The following is a 19,344-nucleotide window of genomic DNA, read 5'->3' on the forward strand; positions in this document are numbered from 1 at the left end:
GGAATACCTTTGAGTCAGTTCTATTGAGGTGGATGAACCTATAACCTATTATACAGAGTGAAGTAAGTCAGAAAGAGAAAGATAAATATCATATTCTATCGCATATATAAGGAATCTAAAAGAATGGTACTGAAGAATTTACTTACAGGGCAGCAAAGGAGAAACAGACATAGAGAATAGACTAATGGACATGAGGAGAGGGGAGGGGAGGGTGAGATGGATGGAGAGAGTAACATGGAAACTTACATTGCCATGTGTAAATTAGATAGCCTATGGAAATTTGCTGTATGGCTAAGGAAATTCAAACAGGGGCTCTATATCAGCCTAGAGGGGTGGGATGGGGAGGGAGATGGGAGGGACATTCAAAAGTGTAGGGATATATGTATACCTATGTCTGATTCATGTTGCAGTTTGACAGAAAAGAACAAAATTCTGTAAAGCAATTATCCTTCAATTAAAAAAAGAAATAAATTATATTTTAAAGAAAGATCTGAGCATCGTACTAACAGCAAAAGGCTCAGCTTTAATAAAACTGGAGGGCTTTTGTAAAATTAAGTTGTAGATAGTTGATTCTACACATAAATCTACCTAGGGTGGATCATATTCATGAGATTTAAAAATTTACAGCAAGTAATTATTTAGAGTTCACAAGTGTTAGCTTTAATTAGTTGTTTCCAAACTTGAGGAGACCTTGAAAGAAGAGAAGTTATAGAAAGAGCCCTGTAATTTCTAGGTGGGATTTTTTTACATCCTGATTCTGTAGCCATTATTTCCTCATCTGTATGAGCACTGATGACCTAAATCGTACACTATTCCATTTCATACATATGTCTTACATATATGTCAACAACTGGCAAACCAATCAATCACATTATACATGAGCAAAGTTGCTAGAAAAGAGTTTTAGTCAGTTTATACAAACATGCATGAAGAGAGTATCGTATAGACCTAAAGTTACTTTCAGAGAAGATAATACTTAGTGCTTTTAAAATATAAAACATGGCAATATGAAGGGCTGTTCATCTTTAGCTCCGCCGATATGGGAATGATGTGCAGACAGCTTACGAGTTCATCTTTCTGTTCTCATCCTCAGTACCCTGTGTCTCAACACTCCTTGCCTGAGTTATAACAGGCTCCCAGACTCGACACAACTCCAGTTTCTTGCCACTGCAGTCCCTCCAGAGAGATGCCAGAAGGATATTTCTATGACACTGATTTCATAATGCTTTTGCCTTCAGTGAAAACAGCCAATGGTTTCTTAGAATCCATCATATCAAGTCCACTGTCAGAGTGGTTTTTGAAACCTTTGGTCAAATCTCCCCACTTACAGTATCCAACCTGCTTTTCAGATGCTCTCTCCTGGATGCCTTTTCTTTCCTCTCTGTTTGTCCAAATCAAAACTACCTTTCAAAACTGGACTGCCATCATACCTTTTCCACTAAGTTTATACAATACCCAAGCCAGATGACTGTAGTTCTGCTAGGTAGGATTCCTATTGGGTCCACAGTCAGTGAAACTGTTTACCCTTCTCTTGTCTTAGTTGCTTCACATTTGACTCAAATTGTTTCATACTTAGTTGTGCTTTTTCTAGAGTTACAAGCTCCTGAAGGACAGTGACTGTATCTTATCAATCATTTGAGCCCTTGCAAACATTTAGAGCAGGGAAAGCATTTAAAATGTACACACTGATGAGTGGTGTTCCAAACACATAATAGCTCAAAATAAGAACTGGAGAGGCCTCTTGTTTCTCAAAGGAATTAGCAAACTCCAATAAAGTTGATCTTTCCAACTGTATTAGATTTCTACTGCAACTCTGCAGTATATCAGACTCTGGCTGTTGGAATACAGTCAGAGATCCAAACCTTGAAACAGAATTCTAAAAACAAATTTCACCTCCAAATCTACATTCTCCAAGACCACACTTGCTTAAAAAATGAGTTTAGTATAGATTTAATGTTAAATCAACATAATTAACTGGATTTATGCTGTCTAGGACAGTAGCCACTAGGTAATGTAATTAAAATGAAATAAAATAAAAATTAGTCCTTCAGTCATGCTCGCGATGTTTAAAGTGTTCAATAGCCAATGACTCTTGCTATTAGATTGCATGGATAATAAAAAAGCCATCAGCACAGAGAGTTCTACTGGACTGTGCTGAAGCCTGTCCGAAGTCTTGCCAAAATTGGATTTGTTGAAGCAGCTTTTAACTTAAAGCATAAAATTCTAGGACCAGTTCTGTGAGGAGGCAGGGCAGATGTCCACCTCAGAATACGGTTTGGAGGTACTGGGATGTCTCACCGTCCTATGAAAAACCCTGACAGACTCACGTGCCAAGAACTGGAATAGTACATCAGAGCTTCACTTGCTTAGCTTAGGCTGAACAGGATCCCTCTGCCTTGTAAAGTGTGCAAACACAATGTTAAGGGGGAAAACACCAAAGTCCAGTTTCTAAGAGGAAAGGAGCATGAAGAATTAAGATGAGAGAAGCTCATGATAAGCAAATAGGGAAGCACTGTAGAGGAATGGCCTAGATAGTGGTGCTTCATGACTGGGACCAGGGCCAGTCCTGAGCCTGTTAGCTGAGGACAGAGTGACCAAGAACAGCAAAGCTGGGCAAACTCCAGGTCAGTGTACACTGAGGTTATACACTCATCTCTTAAAGAGTGATGGTGAATTGGGAGAGTCCTTGGAATGCTGCTGCTGCTGCTGCTAAGTCACTTCAGTCGTGTCCGACTCTGTGCGACCCCATAGATGGCAGCCCACCAGGCTCTGCCGTCCCTGGGATTCTCTAGGCAAGAACACTGGAGTGGGTTGCCATTTCCTTCTCCAGTGCATGCTTGGAATGCTAAGAAGGCAAATTATATGAAAGGAAAAGAGTTTTGAGACTAAAACTCTCTGACTGAGGATCTCACTTCCTCCTATGGCTCAACCTCATGAGCACACGAGGATGAGGTGAGGAGGACAAAGCTGGTACTTCCTGCACTGTATTCATCCTTCCTCTTCTTCTCAGTGAATAGGGGAGCCTAGAAAGCATGACCTGGATGCCTTATTGGCTCCTGAACTGGGTCTGAACCTTAGCCCCAAAGAGGAACAGGCACATGATTTTTCAAGGTCACTACTTTGAAGTAAAACATTATTCAGATTTACACAGCATATTTTCTAAAAAAAATCCATCTTCCATTTTATGAAGTCACACTAATACTCTTAGGATAAATTTATACAGTGTAATATCATCTAAAAACCAAGACAATACTGTAGAGATTTTTGCTACTGCTGGTGCCGGGAATAAGTCCTCTCCTTCAGGCCAACCAGCTAGCTGCCAGTTTTGTGGAGAATCCTACACCGTACCATGCCCTGTGGCATTAGGCTCAGGACTTCATTCCCCAAACTACAAATAGATTTCTTTCCACGGTCCATCTCCCCGCTTTATGTTCATGGTTAACAGCAAAACCTTCCAGTGAAGTCACTCAAGTTAGAGATACATCCAAATGATTTAGATAAGTGATAACATCAAACACTTTCCTATCAGAAACAACATAAGATAAACAAGTTAATCGATTTGTTCATTGGGAATATGGCAGCACTGTTCAGTGACTTATGAAAATGACAACAGAGATGGTTGGACTGTTAAGTGACTGAACAACGGAACCAAAGTAAAGACTTTAACATCCCACCTGTCATTCATTAGAAGTTTCTATTAACCTCAGAGAGTTTCATGACATGGTAGAAAGCTCTGCCCTTGGCCATATACTGATGATAATATCTTTCACTCCGTGAGATATAGACAGAGAAATTACTAAGGTTTTAAATGACGTAACAATCAGAAGGAAAGATTTTATGATGTCCGTATTCTCAAGCACAGGATGCTTGTTAAAAATACAGACTCTTGGACTTTTGGGTGGGGCTAAGAATTTAAATTTTGCTAGTTTTCTGGTGATAACATATTCTTACTAAATTTGAGAAGTGTCAAACATTAGAAGATTCAGAGTAACAACAAAGTCCAAGATACAGGAACATTTTAGTGGAGACAAATTTTGATCACCCAAATCATACCTTCAAAATAAAGATGAAAATTGTTTTCTTGCTTTCTGATTATATAAATTTGTGGGATTTGAGAGCAGAAAACAGGGGTGAAACCAACCTTCATAGCAGTTCCCAGAAGATGTGGGGGATCTTGCTTGTGGTGAGAAATCCTGCACTAGATGAGACATGGCACCTTCATGATAATTTTTATCTAAAAGCTAGTAAGACAGTTTGACCACATGACTGGACATTCAGTGTCAAACAGTATTTAGTACTTTGGGTTATAAATATAAGTGATCAAATGTGTGGTTAATTGATTTTGCCTTGACTTAAATATACGATGGAAAACTGTATTAGGATTTTACAGGACTAATGGAGAACATCTTCCATGGCTGAGAACTATTCTAGTTTCAGAAAGCCATGTTATGATGATTGAAAGCTCCTCGCATGAATTTAGGCCTTGTCAGTGTGGGGTCCCCGACTCCCCAACACAAATCAGGAAGCAGACTCTTACCACAGAAATGGAGTTGGGAAGCAGTGCTCCGTCTTGTCCCAGCATATTGGAGACGGTGATTTCAGGTAGGTCCATGTTTTGTGGATGAAACGGTAGCAGGCCATTATGGTTCATTGGGTGACACAGAGAGTGGTAACCAGGTTCGACCTCATTCAGCTGCACCAGAGAGTGATCGGGGAGGGAAGGAGGAGTGATGGGAGGAATGTTAAAGTCTTCACTTTCCAGGCTTGGGCCAGGGTAGGACTGAAAAGACAAGGTGATATTGTTGCAAATTACCATCCCCTTCTTCTCATCATGGTGAACAAGCACACAGGACCCCTTCAGATAGTATTACAAGCAGCATTAAAGATCTGGCAAAGACATTTCTAATACTCAGATTATCCCGTTGCAAGTTCTCTATTATGCATGGAAGAAAATTGCCTCAAAGGCATAACCACTTCTCGTATAAAGAGTGCTTCCATTAGGCAGTTTTATTTTTCCAAGAAGCTGAGCTCAAACAGATTTCAAAGGTCCCATTAAAATTTTCCAGAGTTTTAATCTAGCTGAATACCTTTTTCATAGGAATTGTGGGGAAGGAAAAGCAATTTATAAAATTAATATTTGATCAAACATGTTTTGTAGGGCTCCCTACTGCTCAGATCATGAGATGTCATAAAATGAATTCCAGAAGTTCTGAGGTGACTGCTTTTGTGGTTTGAAGTGCTACCAGCTCACAACTGACAAAAGACAAAAACTTAGTAAAGCTATAACTTAAATATGTTGTGTAAGTATGGTTGCAGGGAAAGTTTGACATATGAAGACTATGCCATTAAAAGCTATTTTTATCGTGAAGATTATGTCATCAAAATAAAAATTAAGATGGTTTTCTTGATTTCTGACTATTTACATTTATTTGATTTTCCTCTAGAAGATGACAAACTCAAAATCATTGAAATGCAGTTTGGCTAATTATGAAAGGCAAAATAACATGAATATCACTATAATACTAATTGAGGAATAAAAGTCAATTAGTAAAATAAGTAACAACATATGAGTGGCTTTTTCCTTTTAGAAAGTAGCTTTTAGATAAAAGAGGAAAGGAGGAAGCAAAGAGGAAAGGAAAAAGCATACCAGGACACTACTGCTTAAAAATAGAATGTGGTAAACACGGAACTGGTTAGTAAAATGCTGTTACCAATTCATATCAGAACACAGTGAGAGTCAGCAGTCTTTAGAGAGCAGGTGCCATAATGTGAAGGAAACAAAGGGGGTCCAGATAACTCTTGCAAGCCTATCTTTCAAAGTAAGCGAGTCTTCCTAGTGTCTGAGCGCGTGGGTAACAAGGGCTCGCTTGTCTGACAGAAGCACGCCTGCTGGAGTGTGCAAGATTTGAAATGAGCAGGCAGAGGGTAGGAGCCAAAGAAAGTAGTCTAAGGTATTCATGGGGTGTTCAGCCAATAAGCTGCATACTCCTGCTTCCAAGTGCCTGGGGTTATTTTTTCCAGATGGCGTCTATTTGTCTAACAGAAAGAAAATCTTCAAGTTGCACTTGCTAAATGTTGTACAAGTTTTGATATATTTGTTTAGGTTTTGTCAGAAGACATGATTAAATGAAGAGCTACTTGGAACATCTGGCATGGAGACCTGGTCACGTAGAGGCATGTGTGGGTTACAGACTGGGGTGTATGAGGGAAAGATTTGATTCATCTCTGCAGGTAACTTTTCTTAAGTATCTAAAGTTCTGCTAAAAGAAAAAATCTCCAGCTCTAAAAGTTCAATCATAAGTTTCCAAATTTTCCTGTTTACAATATCTGTCTCCTGACTGAAAAATATATTAGTGCTTTGTGTGAAAACTGCAAGTTTGATTAAAATTCTCACTTGCCTAAAATATTTTAGACCTTGAATCTGTAGATCTAAACCATCAGCTCCAGGTACAAGTATTCATATAAGTAAACATAAAAGATGCAAAATGGGGGAGGGGAGAGGAAGCACATTTATCAATGCTGACTTTGTGTAAAGCACTGTACTGAGTCCTTTGACTATGCTGTCTTCATTTAATCCTTACAATAATCCTTTGTGTGGCTATTCTTACCGTTTTCCTAAAGAAAAAATTGAGAGGCTAAAGTTAAATAACTTTCATTTAGCTGGCAAGCAATCAGAACATTTGAGGGATGAATGTAAGAAGAAGGAAGGTATTTTTAATTCTAATACTTGTGTAATTTTTCATTTCCATTATTTTGTTAAGTTAAATGATACAAAGTTGCTAATACTCAATTGTTTTTGATTGATAAAATTTTACAATTTAAGAGTTTATATTAGCGTCAGCCTGGTCCCAAATTCTACCCCAATGCCCATCCCATTAAAATCTAATATTTACTCTATAAGAGCACAAGTATTCATAATTTGTCTTTTTGTCAATATTTCAAAGGCTGAACTTGTTGATACATGTCTTTTAAGAAGTTATCTGATGTCTGTTTGAAACTTGCCTGAATAAGGTACAATTAATTCCAGTCATAAAGGAAAAAGATGTTTTTAACTTCATAAATGCCATTAAACAACTGAAAATACCCAGGGATATTCTACCTATGGTGTACTATAACTTACATTCTAGAATGTCTCCAGTCGTTAAATCTTAATTTGTGGTGTTTTAAAGGAATTTAATTGGTATCACTTTACATCCAGTGATAACAATTGTACTGCAATTTAACTAAACTACATGGTTTACTTTCACATAATTACACATTAAGGTTATTTAATCCATGCACTTATGTACCAAAACCACAGATCCCACAACTTAACCAGTAATGGGTAGTATGTGGATCAAGAATTTTAACAACAAAAGGTTACTTAGTAGTTTCTGTTCTTTACATTAGAAGTCATGAGATGGTTATTTGCCAGGAGCCTATTACAGTGTAAATTGATGCCATATAAAAGTATCATGGTAACTGCATAAATGTCAAAATGTCACAGAACTTAGAAAAACTTCACTGCCAGACTAATTACTAATTACTTTTTAAATCTGGAAAAGAGTTAGGTAATTCTTCAACACTGACTTCCATGACACGACTTTATTTTGATTTCTTGAAATCTAGTAAGTCTGACTTAACCATAGTAAGTTATATGTTAGAGGCAATTTGCAGTTTGGGGGGTTATGTAACAATTGCTTATGACTCAGTATTTTCCCTCATTCTCCACAAAGCTGCCTGGTTACAGTCAGCATTCAATGCTTGTTGAATGAATTAACAAATGAATCACTAAACGAATGCATTCAAGAGTAAGTGAAGGAGAAGATGACTTTTTCAAAGGCATGAAGTTTATGAATATACCCATGCTATGGCATGGGCATGAATAAATACACTGTATTCCCAAGAATGCACTGGCTAGATGACCACATGGTATGGAATGCTGACTGCTCAGCATGTTGGGAAGTGAAAGTACTATATCCTGTGAAAGATGTAAAGGCTTAAGCAGCCTGAGAATGCTGGGGTGGGGTGGTCTGGTGTGCCTCTTTGGCTATTTATTCATCTGTCCCTCTGAAGTGGCTTGCACTTACCACCCCATGGTAACACAGAAGTCCCAGAGGATTCCTAAGGGCGGTTTGGGGCTTCTGGCTCTCAGGAGTTGTTGGACTAACCCCAGTGCAGCTAAGGACCAGGCGGAAGCCTCAGTTCCACATCAGGATCCCAAGGGGTTGGCCATAGAGGGCATGAGAGCGTGCTCTGAGCATAGAAACTGGACACCAATGATGATACCAGGGGCTGAGTAGTCAGAGAAGCTTCAGTGAACGTCATTCCTTGCACTTCCTACCAATTCAGGATGCTTTTCTGACTCAGGCTTATTTTCTTCCTTCAAGTCTCAGTGAGGCCAGGTATTAAAAAACTTTCATCCTCCAATTTTCTTGACACCAAAAATCACTTGATCCTAAGACCCTGCATATCCCTATAAGACCTAGGGCTATGTATTTTTTTTTCAGCCTGAGTTAGAGGCCACCAAGGATCAATCCATGGTCTCTAAGAATCTAGAGGGCTGAGTTCCAGGGTACAGTGCTGGAGAAGAGCAGGTATGGACCCTCAATGTGGCATCATCTTCCTGATCAGCCTTGATAGTGCCGTTCACTCCTCCCTGTGTAGAGATCAGAGCCATGCAGCTGCCTCCTCCCCAAGAAATGACAGAAATCAGTGGAGACCATCTCCACAAATGAAGAGAAAGTACTGAGTTAAATAAAGGTATGAAATTCAAGCCAATATGTTTAATTTTACCTTGGATCTTCACCAAGTTAATGAATGGTGAACTGGAATCAAAGACTCATGCCAAGTGATTTGCTCTAAACCATAGCCAGTTAGCATGATCCAAATTATTTCAAATAACTCAAAATTCGATCACTGCTACTTAACCAAACTCTCCTGACCCCAGGACTTCTCACTGGTCCCAGACAAAGGGGTGATTCATTCTACTGCTGGTTCTAGGACATGGCTCTGTCCTAGAGTTGGGGTGGGGGGTGGGCTCCGTGAGTCCCCATGTATCTAGGGGGCAGAAGTCAAGGTCACGGAACGTGGGAAGTGTGGGCAGTGCTAGTACAAGACTTGACTACCACTGGAATGTACGTGAACTTCTCCAAGGCCACGAGGGAATTGCTGGGAGCATTAAAGTAGCAATTCCAAAATATTATCATCCTTGAGAGACTATTTCTATGGTCCTAAATAACAGATCCAGTATCTATTCAAGTCAATTTCTTAAAACCTTACCATTGGTATTTGCATATTTAGCTTATAAAGTGCTATATATTTCTCTGAAGAGGAGACAGATTTTGGACTGGTTGAGAGTACTTATAATGCCTCCTCAGAGACTGATAAGAAGGCCATGTGGTATGCCGGAAAGACTGGAGCCTCTGGAGTCCAGCAGATGGTGCTGCTCCAGGCTCTCAGAAGCATTTATTAGTGTGGGTTCTGGGGCAGCTTTCTTACTGCTGGTGAGCCTCTGTTTCAAAACCTGCTTTATGGGTTCTTAGGAGCATGAAAACAGAAACATAAGATGGGTAAATGCCTAATAATATATGTCTGCCACATAGAAAGTTCTTAATAAATGGCAGCTTTGGCATAGCTATGCTTATTGTAAAATGGGTTTACGTACACCATGAATTGGGTCATATCTGAGAAAACAAACAAGTACAGATCAAACAGGAGAGGATTAGACATCATAATAAAGGAATTTCAGTACATTTATCATTGATCAGATTTTACATTGAAGCAAAGTGTTGCCCCATTTGTACGTAATGTGTTCATTTAATTGCTCCCTATAAATATATTTTGTCTTTATTTTAATAGGAATTAAACTGCAATTTTGAAATTAAAGAATAACAAGACAGTGGGAAATGGTGAATAGGTGAAGAATGCTGAAGAGCTCAGACAACAAGGACCTCAAGTACAGAGGGCCACAACTGATTCTTCAGAGAACTTTGCTGCAGGCCAGCACCCATCAGTACTGACAGCTCCAACCTACTAACCCACGGATGAATCTGTGAAGCAGAATTTCAGTATCTAAGTTTGCAGCAAAAGCTGTATTTTCTAACATACTGTCTTGTGTCCAAAGGAAGACCATATTCCCTTGGAGACTGTGGTCAAATTGCTAATCAGATGGTTTGTTTTTGAGACAAGAATCAAGAGTTTGGCTAGGAAAGTAACAGAAGAGCCTTCTCATATGTTTTGATTTGATCTTTGGGGAAACTTTCTAGCCACCTGACTAAAGCCACTGTCTTTCCCCATGTCCAACCACCCCTGGCATCTCCAATCCAGTGAAAAAAGAAGGAAAATCTCTTGCCTGATTTCTGGAAGATCTCATTCCCCTGCCTGTTAAATGACATTTCTTTTTCATCGTTTTGCTTTACATATTCCATAGCCTGGGTATCCTGTTTACATTGTTTTCTCATTCTACAATCCACACTTCCTTTCACTACAGTCTGTCCTTAATTTTTGTTCTTATTCTGAATTATTACATCTGGATAGATAAATTAAGCTGATTTTTCTTTTGACTACAGAGAATTTATATTTTTTTGTACTGTTTAGATAAGAGGGTTAATAAATGCTGACCAGGAACAAATAATGGGAAATCTCTTCTGGGCTTTGTCTTTTCTTCTAAAAACCTAGTTTCTCTACCAGAGGGCCTTGTATTTGTGGGTCTCTGTCCACACACTGTATTCATTATACAGAGTGTTCAATCTTTGGTTGACAAGTCCCATAACTCAGAAGAATTCAAAAGATATCATCTTGTACGTATCTTTAAATTATGTGATGGCTTCATGTGATCATGCACACACTAAAAATATGGCAGTAGTTAGAATACTGTAAAATATGTTTCCCATATAGATCTTTATTTGAAAGATAAATAAATAGCACTGCCATCAAATGTATATGAAATACCTTAATTTTTAATCTATAACATAATTCCTGAAAGTTCAGGATAGAAAAATGCCTGTGTTTAAAAATGTTTCACCTTGTATTATTAAAAATTTTTGTTGCATAATTTAAATAACTGAATGAAAAGCAAAGTAAATTGAGTTCATTAGGAAATAATAAACTTCCTTTGTATGTTTTCAGAAGTTAAGATATTGCATGTAATGGTGCTTTCTCTCAAAAGAGTTTAAATAGCATCAACATTATCTCCAATTTCTTTTGAGAAGACCTTCAGAAGTAGGTATTTTTCAGATTCTTTTGTCTCTGCATGAACAAGGGTTGATAGCTTGAAACTATAATGTATTACTGTGGAAAGCCTCGGTCTGTTACATAAATCATCTGAACACTCAGCAAGAATTGTCCAACAGTGCCATTGATGTGCTCAAGCCAATGATCCTGCAAACAATTTTTTTGTCTTTCTTCACATGTTAGACAATAGCAATAAATCATCTTCATTTAAAAACACACAATGCACTAATTTTTCAAGCAACAGTTATCAAAATGCAATTCTGGGTAGAACGTACTACATTTATTTTATTTGTGCTCATTAGTTTTTGTAACCTCTTTAAATAAAAGGCAATCAGTGCTTCATCTGTCCTAGAAGCGTTTGTTGTGTACCTACTATGTGTAAGGCATTCTGCAAAGTGGGATTTGAGATACAAAGAACTGCAAGAGTTTGTTATAGAGGAAGTAAATTAGACAAGAGAGAAAAACTTCGTCTTCCAATAAAACAGCATGTCAATTGTCAAGCTAAGTGGTATCTGGGTGTAAATGAAATAAGAATTATTTGAAGCTGGGATGACGGGCGCAGGAAGGTTCTTACAAGCAAATTTACCCTGATAACAGGACCTGAAGATCAGACACTTCTGCTCAGATGCAGTAAGTGATGAAGGGAAGACCACGAAACTGACAAGCAAATCCAGGCAATGCAGCAAGAAGGTTCATCAGGGAGGTCAGGTCTTCAATCTCTAAGAAACCTTCAAGGGCAAGATTGAGCCCATTAAGCAAACAAACTTGGGGGTACTGAGCCCAGTGCGAGCCTCTACTGGGACTCATTTTTATCAGATTATTAAAAACGGGTGGGGGGCAAAGCCTGAATGAAATCAGAAAACAGGGTTAATGTGAGGCCGCCCCAGATGATTTCTGACACTGGGGCCAGGTTTGGGAGAACTCTGACCCTTGAGGTGGGGTTCACAGGCTGAAGCTTTAAGGATCTAGTGGGATCAGGACAGTGGGCTAAGCACTCTCAAAGCAGGGGTGGGAGGGGTAGGGAAACCCAACACTCTTCTGGGTGTCATGACTGCTGCTCTAGGGCCATTCTACAGGATTTCAAGAAAAGTGCAGAAAAGTCCTTAGCACTTACATACAGGTGTTTCTCTTGCCATAATTCATTAAGGATGCTGGAGTGGGAAGAGATTTATTTCCTCTCAGAATTGGGTTGGGGCCTACATGAGTCTCTGAGCTGTAGTTTTAGGGGACATTTTAAAATCAGGTGTTGTGTGCTGTTGTCATAAGGACCTTCTCCTTGATTGAAAAATAAAGCTTCTGTGAAACAAACAATGTGCCACCCGTTCCCCTATATTCCCAACCACACAGGGGTGCTGATTAGGGAGAGCAGACTGATGTGGGAGAGCTACTTCTGAAACCCTAGTAGGGCCCCAAGGATGTTCTGCAAACAGGTCATCATTCTACATTCAGTGTTCAAAGGGTATAATTAAAACATTTAAAGTTTCATTGCTTAGTATAAATTTCATGTACAAAAACTGCCTATCCTTCTTTATAGTTTTCCAGATGTCTTCAAGTCTCACATTGAGTTCATATATTCTGAGATTCAGTTCTACACTTTTTTTTTTGGTTTATTTTAGAAATAATCCATGTTAAAAGAGAGAGAGAATAAAGAAAAGAAAATTTATACATGAAAAACTCACATTCTTTCAAGATTCTTTTTAGTCCACATTTGCTATTTTGTTCTGGAATTTTGTTTTATTTTTAATAACCAAAGTCAGATCATAATACTCTGATTTTGGAGCTAGAAATGCTATATCCAGTACTCATGTCCTCTCTTAGCAGATATAGGTACTTAATTCTCTAAACCTTAGTTTTCAAATCTATAAAGTAGGGATGATAATAATATTCAATTCATTCAGGGTGCCTCAGGGTTAACTGAGATAAATGAGATAATGTAAGCTTTAGTTTTTCCAGTAGTCATGCATGGATGTGAGAGTTGGACTATAAAGAAAGCTGAGTGCCAAAGAATTGATGTTTTTGAATTGTGGTATTGGAGAAGACTCTTGAGAGTCCCTTGGACAGCAAGGAGATCCAACCAGTCCATCTTAAAGGAAATCAGTACTGAATATTCATTGGAAGGACTGATGCTGAAGCTGAAACTCCAATACTTTGATCACCTGATGAAAAGAACTGACTCATCTGAAAAGACCCTGATGCTGGGAAAGATTGAAGATGGGAGGAGAAAGGGATGACAGAAGATGAGATGGTTGGATGGCATCGCTGACTCAATGGACATGGGTTTGAGTAAACTCTGGGAGTTGGTGATGGACAGGGAGGCCTGGCATGTTGCAGTCCATGGGGTCACAAAGAGTTGGACACGACTGAGCAACTGAATTGAACTGAACTGAATGAAAAATAATCTGAGTAATATACTATCTCATAAGAGCTATCAATAAATGTCAGCTGCATTATTATACCATCATAGAATCACTTAAAATGGATTGTGAATATTTTTCATGCCTATAAATAGCATCTACATTATTGTTAACAACTACATATTATGTCATTGTGTTCATCTTCTGTAACTTACTCCAGTTTCCAGTAACTTATACCAAACATTTAGTGTATTAAGGGTATTTTTAGTTTTTCTCCTTTATGAATCACATTGTAGTGAATAACCTTAGGTATTTTTTTCCTTAGGATAATGTTCTAGAGTCCTATGCTTATGCTAAAATGAAATTAAAGAATGCCTGCTTGAGAGAAGACCTCAGAGACTATACCTTCACTCCGTAGATGAAAAAAATGAGGAGTAAAGAGGTTAAAATGATTTGCTTGTATTTAGAGAGCCAGTTGAGCACAGGGAAAACTCACAGCATCATTACATAGAATTTTTTTACATTCAATAATTGAATAAAATACATGGGGTTTAATATACTATTTAAAGCATGAATGGCCTCTGAGCTTTAATAAAATTTTCTTTTTTAAGAAACCTCTGCTAAACTGAATTTTGCTTATGGTCAGATTCTTCTTGCTAAAACATACACAGGCAGCCAACATGGATTTGAGCATTCAGGATTGGCCTATTTTTATATGTACATATTTTTATGTAAAATTTAAAATATAAACTACATGTGTTTATGGTCATTCTTTTCATTTTTCCTGTTGTACAGAAATCAGTAAATGTTGGCTATGTAAACTGACTGTCTTCAAAAGCCAAATTAGCAGAGGATAAATAGATGGCCTCTGCTCTTGGTTTGGGTATTCCTTCAATTAAGCGGGACAGAAAAAGGAAAGATCATCATTCTCTGATATGCAATTTCTACTCTTTGGATCCTTCCCCAGGAAGCAGTTACAAGTGGATCCCTAGGTATCTGAGGATCATCTCACTTCCCACAGTCTTTACTTCCAAGAAAGCTTCTGCTGAAATGGAGTTGAAGATAGGGGCAAGGGGGAAAAAAGATGAACAACTGGAGATAATTTTCTGAGTTTAAAGAAGCTAGAGTTCTTCCTCCTTCAGTTACGCAGAAGCTGGATCCCTGGGAAAGCTGGAGAAGGGGGACGACATCTTTGATGGCGAGACCTTCTAGACATTGTTTACGTTTTGGTCGAGAAAAGGAAAAGCTCCAAGAAGAGTCCTCAACCCAGACAAGAAAAGCAGAAAATACACAGGAAATGAGGACAACTATGATTGCCAAGGTATGGAAAAAGAGGGGATAAAAGGAATCACTGTTTTGGATAAAAGAAGCCAGGCACTGCAAATAAACACCTCTGCATAGTTTTTAATGTGTGTTTGAACAAAATATGAAATTGCTGCTTTGGTAGGGAAAAGATGGTCAAATATCTGCAATTTCATTTGGTTCGACCTGCTATTTTTCAGAGTATCCCCACACAAGGTAACACATGTAGTTATGCAAATACTAACAAGTACTGAGATTAACACATAAACATTTTGACCTTAAAGTTCTAAAATACAGTGTGGCCTTGTGGCCCAAGGATGCAGTCTGACTTGGGCGTTAGGCCTTCCCGGGCCAGAATTGGAACTGGATCATGTACTGTCTTTTTGATGTTTGGTCACTCCCTCTACCACTTTCATCCTCCGGGGACTGTTGCAAGGATTCAATGAAATAACACATGCAAGGCCTTAGCTTATTTCCTTACAGATACAGGTAGCTGTCAACTGACAGTTATTACTGTTATGGACTGACTTCACTCGTTATCTTGGGGGTAAGGGGAATGCTAACCTAAACTTCCAGTCAAGCAGAAGTTTCCTGCTAAAACTTACCATTATCTTGTCAAGCAAGACATTTAACTGCAGTTGGAGTATAAGAAGTAAACAGCTCAGTGCTCATGGTACAGGTGAGTTTGGGCTTCTCCGAAGGCAACTGCTGTCCAGGGCTGCGGGCCCTGCTCCAGCCCTGCAATCTTGTGGCCTCCCCCAGTTCCCACTCCTCCAAGGCCACTCTGGTTTGTGAGTTCAGAAAATGACTACTCACAATAGGCTTAGCTCTTCTTGAAGGTGGGCCTTCTCCTAAAATGCTAGGGGGCCCAGACACATCTAAGGAAGGCTTCTCTATTGGTCTCAAATCATGACCCTCAGAACCCATGTGAGTTTCAGACCAGGCTGTTCTAGTTGGAAAATCTGATGCCAAAACTAAGAATTTATTTGTTTGATTTTGCCTGCAGCAGGATCAATGATCATAATGTACAAAAAGGAAGGAATGTATGCAGAGCATCTTCCACAACAGCCACCAATTAATCTCAAACCATGAGGACTGTAGTTAGAAATTTTTAGGTCCAAACTGCAAAATAACATAGATCAGAATAAACACAGGAGAAAGAAAGAAAATATGAATATAAAGATTAAACTGAAACCCTCTTTGTGTTTCTGGGAAGTCCAGCCTAAGTATGATCTAAAACCAAGGAACTGAAATTGTGAAGGGAAACGACATTTTTTTAAAGGTGTTCGGGTGGCAGGTGAAGATATGAAGAGGGTGGTCTCAGAAGAGATAGGGATAGGTGGAAAGACAGCTTTTCTAAGCCTTAGTGTTCTTATACTAAAAATGGGTGATATCACTTCTACTTGACATATTGGCATAATGAAATTTTAGTGTTGTTTGGAACAATCTTTTAAGTGTCTTGGAAGTGGAGTTGGCAGAGACAGATGATATCATTCAACATACTGTTGTTCTTAACTTGAATGCCATACCTATTATTTAGACATTATTTAGTGACAGGTTTGCTTCATTGGTAGCTCAGCTGGAAAAGAATCTGCCTGCAATGCGGGAGACCTGGGTTCGATCCCTGGGTTGGGAAGATCCCTTGGGGAAGGGATAGGCTACCCACTCCAGTATTCTGGCCTGGAGAATTCCATGGACTGCATAGTCCATAGGGTTGCAAAGAGTTTATTATAAGTGATAGAAAAAAAAATCTAACACATATATATATTCCAAAATTTAACAGGAAGGATCATTTAGTTTTTCATCACTGCTCATATGCTAAAGCAAAACATCTGCAAAAAATACCATCATGAACAAGTCAAAGGGCTGTTTTCACGATGTATCAAAATCAACTAAATTGGTCAGGCTGTGTGCTAGAGTCATGGCACCTTGGCCAGTGCCAAAATGTCTTGGTGTCACTTGACAGTTGTCCACAGAGCAAACCATCCTCCACATGGAGCTAGATGCTTTTTCAGAATCTGTTTTTGCCATACATGCTATTCCATTCATATAGTTTCATAATTTCTATCATTGAAATGCTTTTGTCTAATGCTTAAAAATATATACTATCAGATAATTATAATAAAATTCTTAAACATACTCAGCAACATTCGTTTTCTGAAATAAAAAATGAGTCTTATATTTGCAAATCCCACAGCTTGGAAATGTATATGATACACAACATTTAACCTGTCAGCAGCCTCATTAGTGTCAATGAGTAGGAACTGGCAATCAGTGGATGGTGTGCTCTACATGTGTTTGTGTTTTAAAATGTTCCCAAAATAGCTCTGTTAGAGGAGTTAATATTAAACACTTTTACTGGACAAATGAATTTCAGCTTAAACTTTATGCTCTATTTGAATTTTTTTGAGAAATTCCATTTCTCATATAACTGATCATTTATAGATTACAGAGTCAAGACCCAATTAATAATAACAAAAACAACAATAATAATAATAAAGATTGGGTGGTTAAAAAAATCATCTAAATTTCAACCCTATCAAAGTGTAAATGATAAAGAAAATATGCAGAAAAATGAATGTGTGCTTGAGTATCAGGAGCTCTAAGATATACATTAATATTTGTATGGTGCTGGTATTCAGTATCCATATAGTTATTAAGACATTTTTATAAACTGTAAGAAATATGTGAGCTATTTTAAGATATAATTCTGAAAAACAGACTTTCATGTAAGAAGCCAATTTAGGAAGAAAACAACATAAACAATAGTAACTTGTGTGCTCAAGTGAAGCATCTTTTTAATTTTGAGTAATGAAGATGTCAAGCCCAACGCTAGAGTAGTTTAACTTAATTAGGTGGCCTATTTTTCCAGGCATCCTTTCATTTCCCATTGAAAACTCAGCTTGCATGCAAGGCAACAAGAGCAATTTTGTCTGTAATGAATACCTCTGGGACTGCACAGAGTAATCATTTGAACGTTACACTGAAGACTGGTTTGAGTAACTAGTTTGGGCTTGTTAAGATGCCAGACTTTGTTGGACTAACTAGATTACTCAAAGCCTGGCAGCTTTGCTATTTTATTGGGTGAATGGTCAAAAAGTCAAGCTGACCTTACTCCTGAAATTTCTGCCAAAAGGAACCAATCTAAAAGTAATTGGCCTAATTTATAGTTCAAATTTATGTCACGATCATGGAAATTTTATGACCTAACTCAAGGGATTTTTTTTTCAAAAGTGCTCTTAAAAATATTATACTTTCCAGGCCCTGTTGTCATACCTCATTTATACTGTATCTAACCTTGAGAATTTTCTCATCTGTAACTAAAATACAGATAGAGTTATTAATAAGTTTGCAAACATTAAATATTACAATTCTGACAGTATATATAAGAGAACATTGCACAAATAAGAACTTGGGAAGTCCCATTGGTTCTGCTGCCATTGTACTGTGTATGACAAATAGCAATACGATATTACTGTAAGAATAACTGCCTGTTACTATATAGTTTATTATCACATTAATTCTTGGAGTCCTGGACTTGAAATAATTCTCTGAGGTGCTAAAAGTGTTGTGCCTTTTGTTAACATGTGAGACACTGACACCCAGGTGGAGGGGTGCTGCTCGAATGGAACGGGCAGGACCAGATTTGCTAAATGTCTGCACAGCAGGGCTGAAAACTACTGCGAGTAGAAGACTCAAAGAATTAATGTGAGTAAAACATGTACACAAAATAAAGCTGCACATTTCCAATGTGCCAAGCATTGCTGAAGCACAGGAGATCCAGAGAGAAAGAAGGGCGAGTCCCACTGCAGTCATGCAATACGCCACAGCAGGGCAGGTGCGTGTCTCAATAACTCCAACCAGAGAGGCATGGACATGTGTGCATAAGGAAAAAACATGGATCATTCAGCGATAGCAAGAGGAGAGATAGATGAAAGTGAGGTAAGATGAGCTGAGTTAATGAGAACCTGTGAGGTCCAGAACTCAAGCTGTAATAATGTAGGTGGAAAAGAGGAGACAGATTCAACAGTGATGCAGAGAAGTAGAATCAGTACTATCTGGAATCAGTTCAGAGCTCAGCTTTTAAGGGAGACTCTTCAAGTTTCTGTCTTGGGTAACTGGGGAGTGGCGTTCAATCTCACGACTATAGGCAACATAGGAAAAAAAGAAGTTTGGGGTAAGGTAGTGGGCTGGAGGTGATGAATTTCGATTTGACAAATGGATATGTTGAGTCTGAGCTGCTGTTAAGGACAGGTGCCCAGGGAGGTTAGAAATCAAACCTGAAACTCACATGAGAGCTGCCCTAGATGCTTTTCAACTTTTCCATTCAAGATGGAGGGTATAAAATGTACATTAAATGCTTAGTTGTAAGATTCTAGGAAAAACATTGCTATGTTTTATCACAGTTATTTTTAATCTTGAGATCTGAGGAAACAGGTAAGAGAAATTCCAGTGGGAGAAGAAAAAGAGAAGC

The 19,344-nt window shown here is 38.4% G+C and overlaps 1 protein-coding gene across 1 annotated transcript in view; it reads right to left on the reverse strand.

Annotated features, from left to right (window-relative positions):
* TOX (thymocyte selection associated high mobility group box) overlaps nt 1-19,344 on the reverse strand; it is a 311,716-nt gene that overhangs the window by 142,758 nt on the left and 149,614 nt on the right. The window contains 1 exon segment of the mRNA NM_001102096.2: nt 4,538-4,780. Coding sequence (NP_001095566.1) covers nt 4,538-4,780 — 243 coding nt within the window.

The sequence above is a fragment of the Bos taurus genome, chromosome 14 (assembly GCF_002263795.3).
Source record: "Bos taurus isolate L1 Dominette 01449 registration number 42190680 breed Hereford chromosome 14, ARS-UCD2.0, whole genome shotgun sequence".
In the NCBI taxonomy this organism is placed as follows: Eukaryota; Metazoa; Chordata; class Mammalia; order Artiodactyla; family Bovidae; genus Bos; species Bos taurus.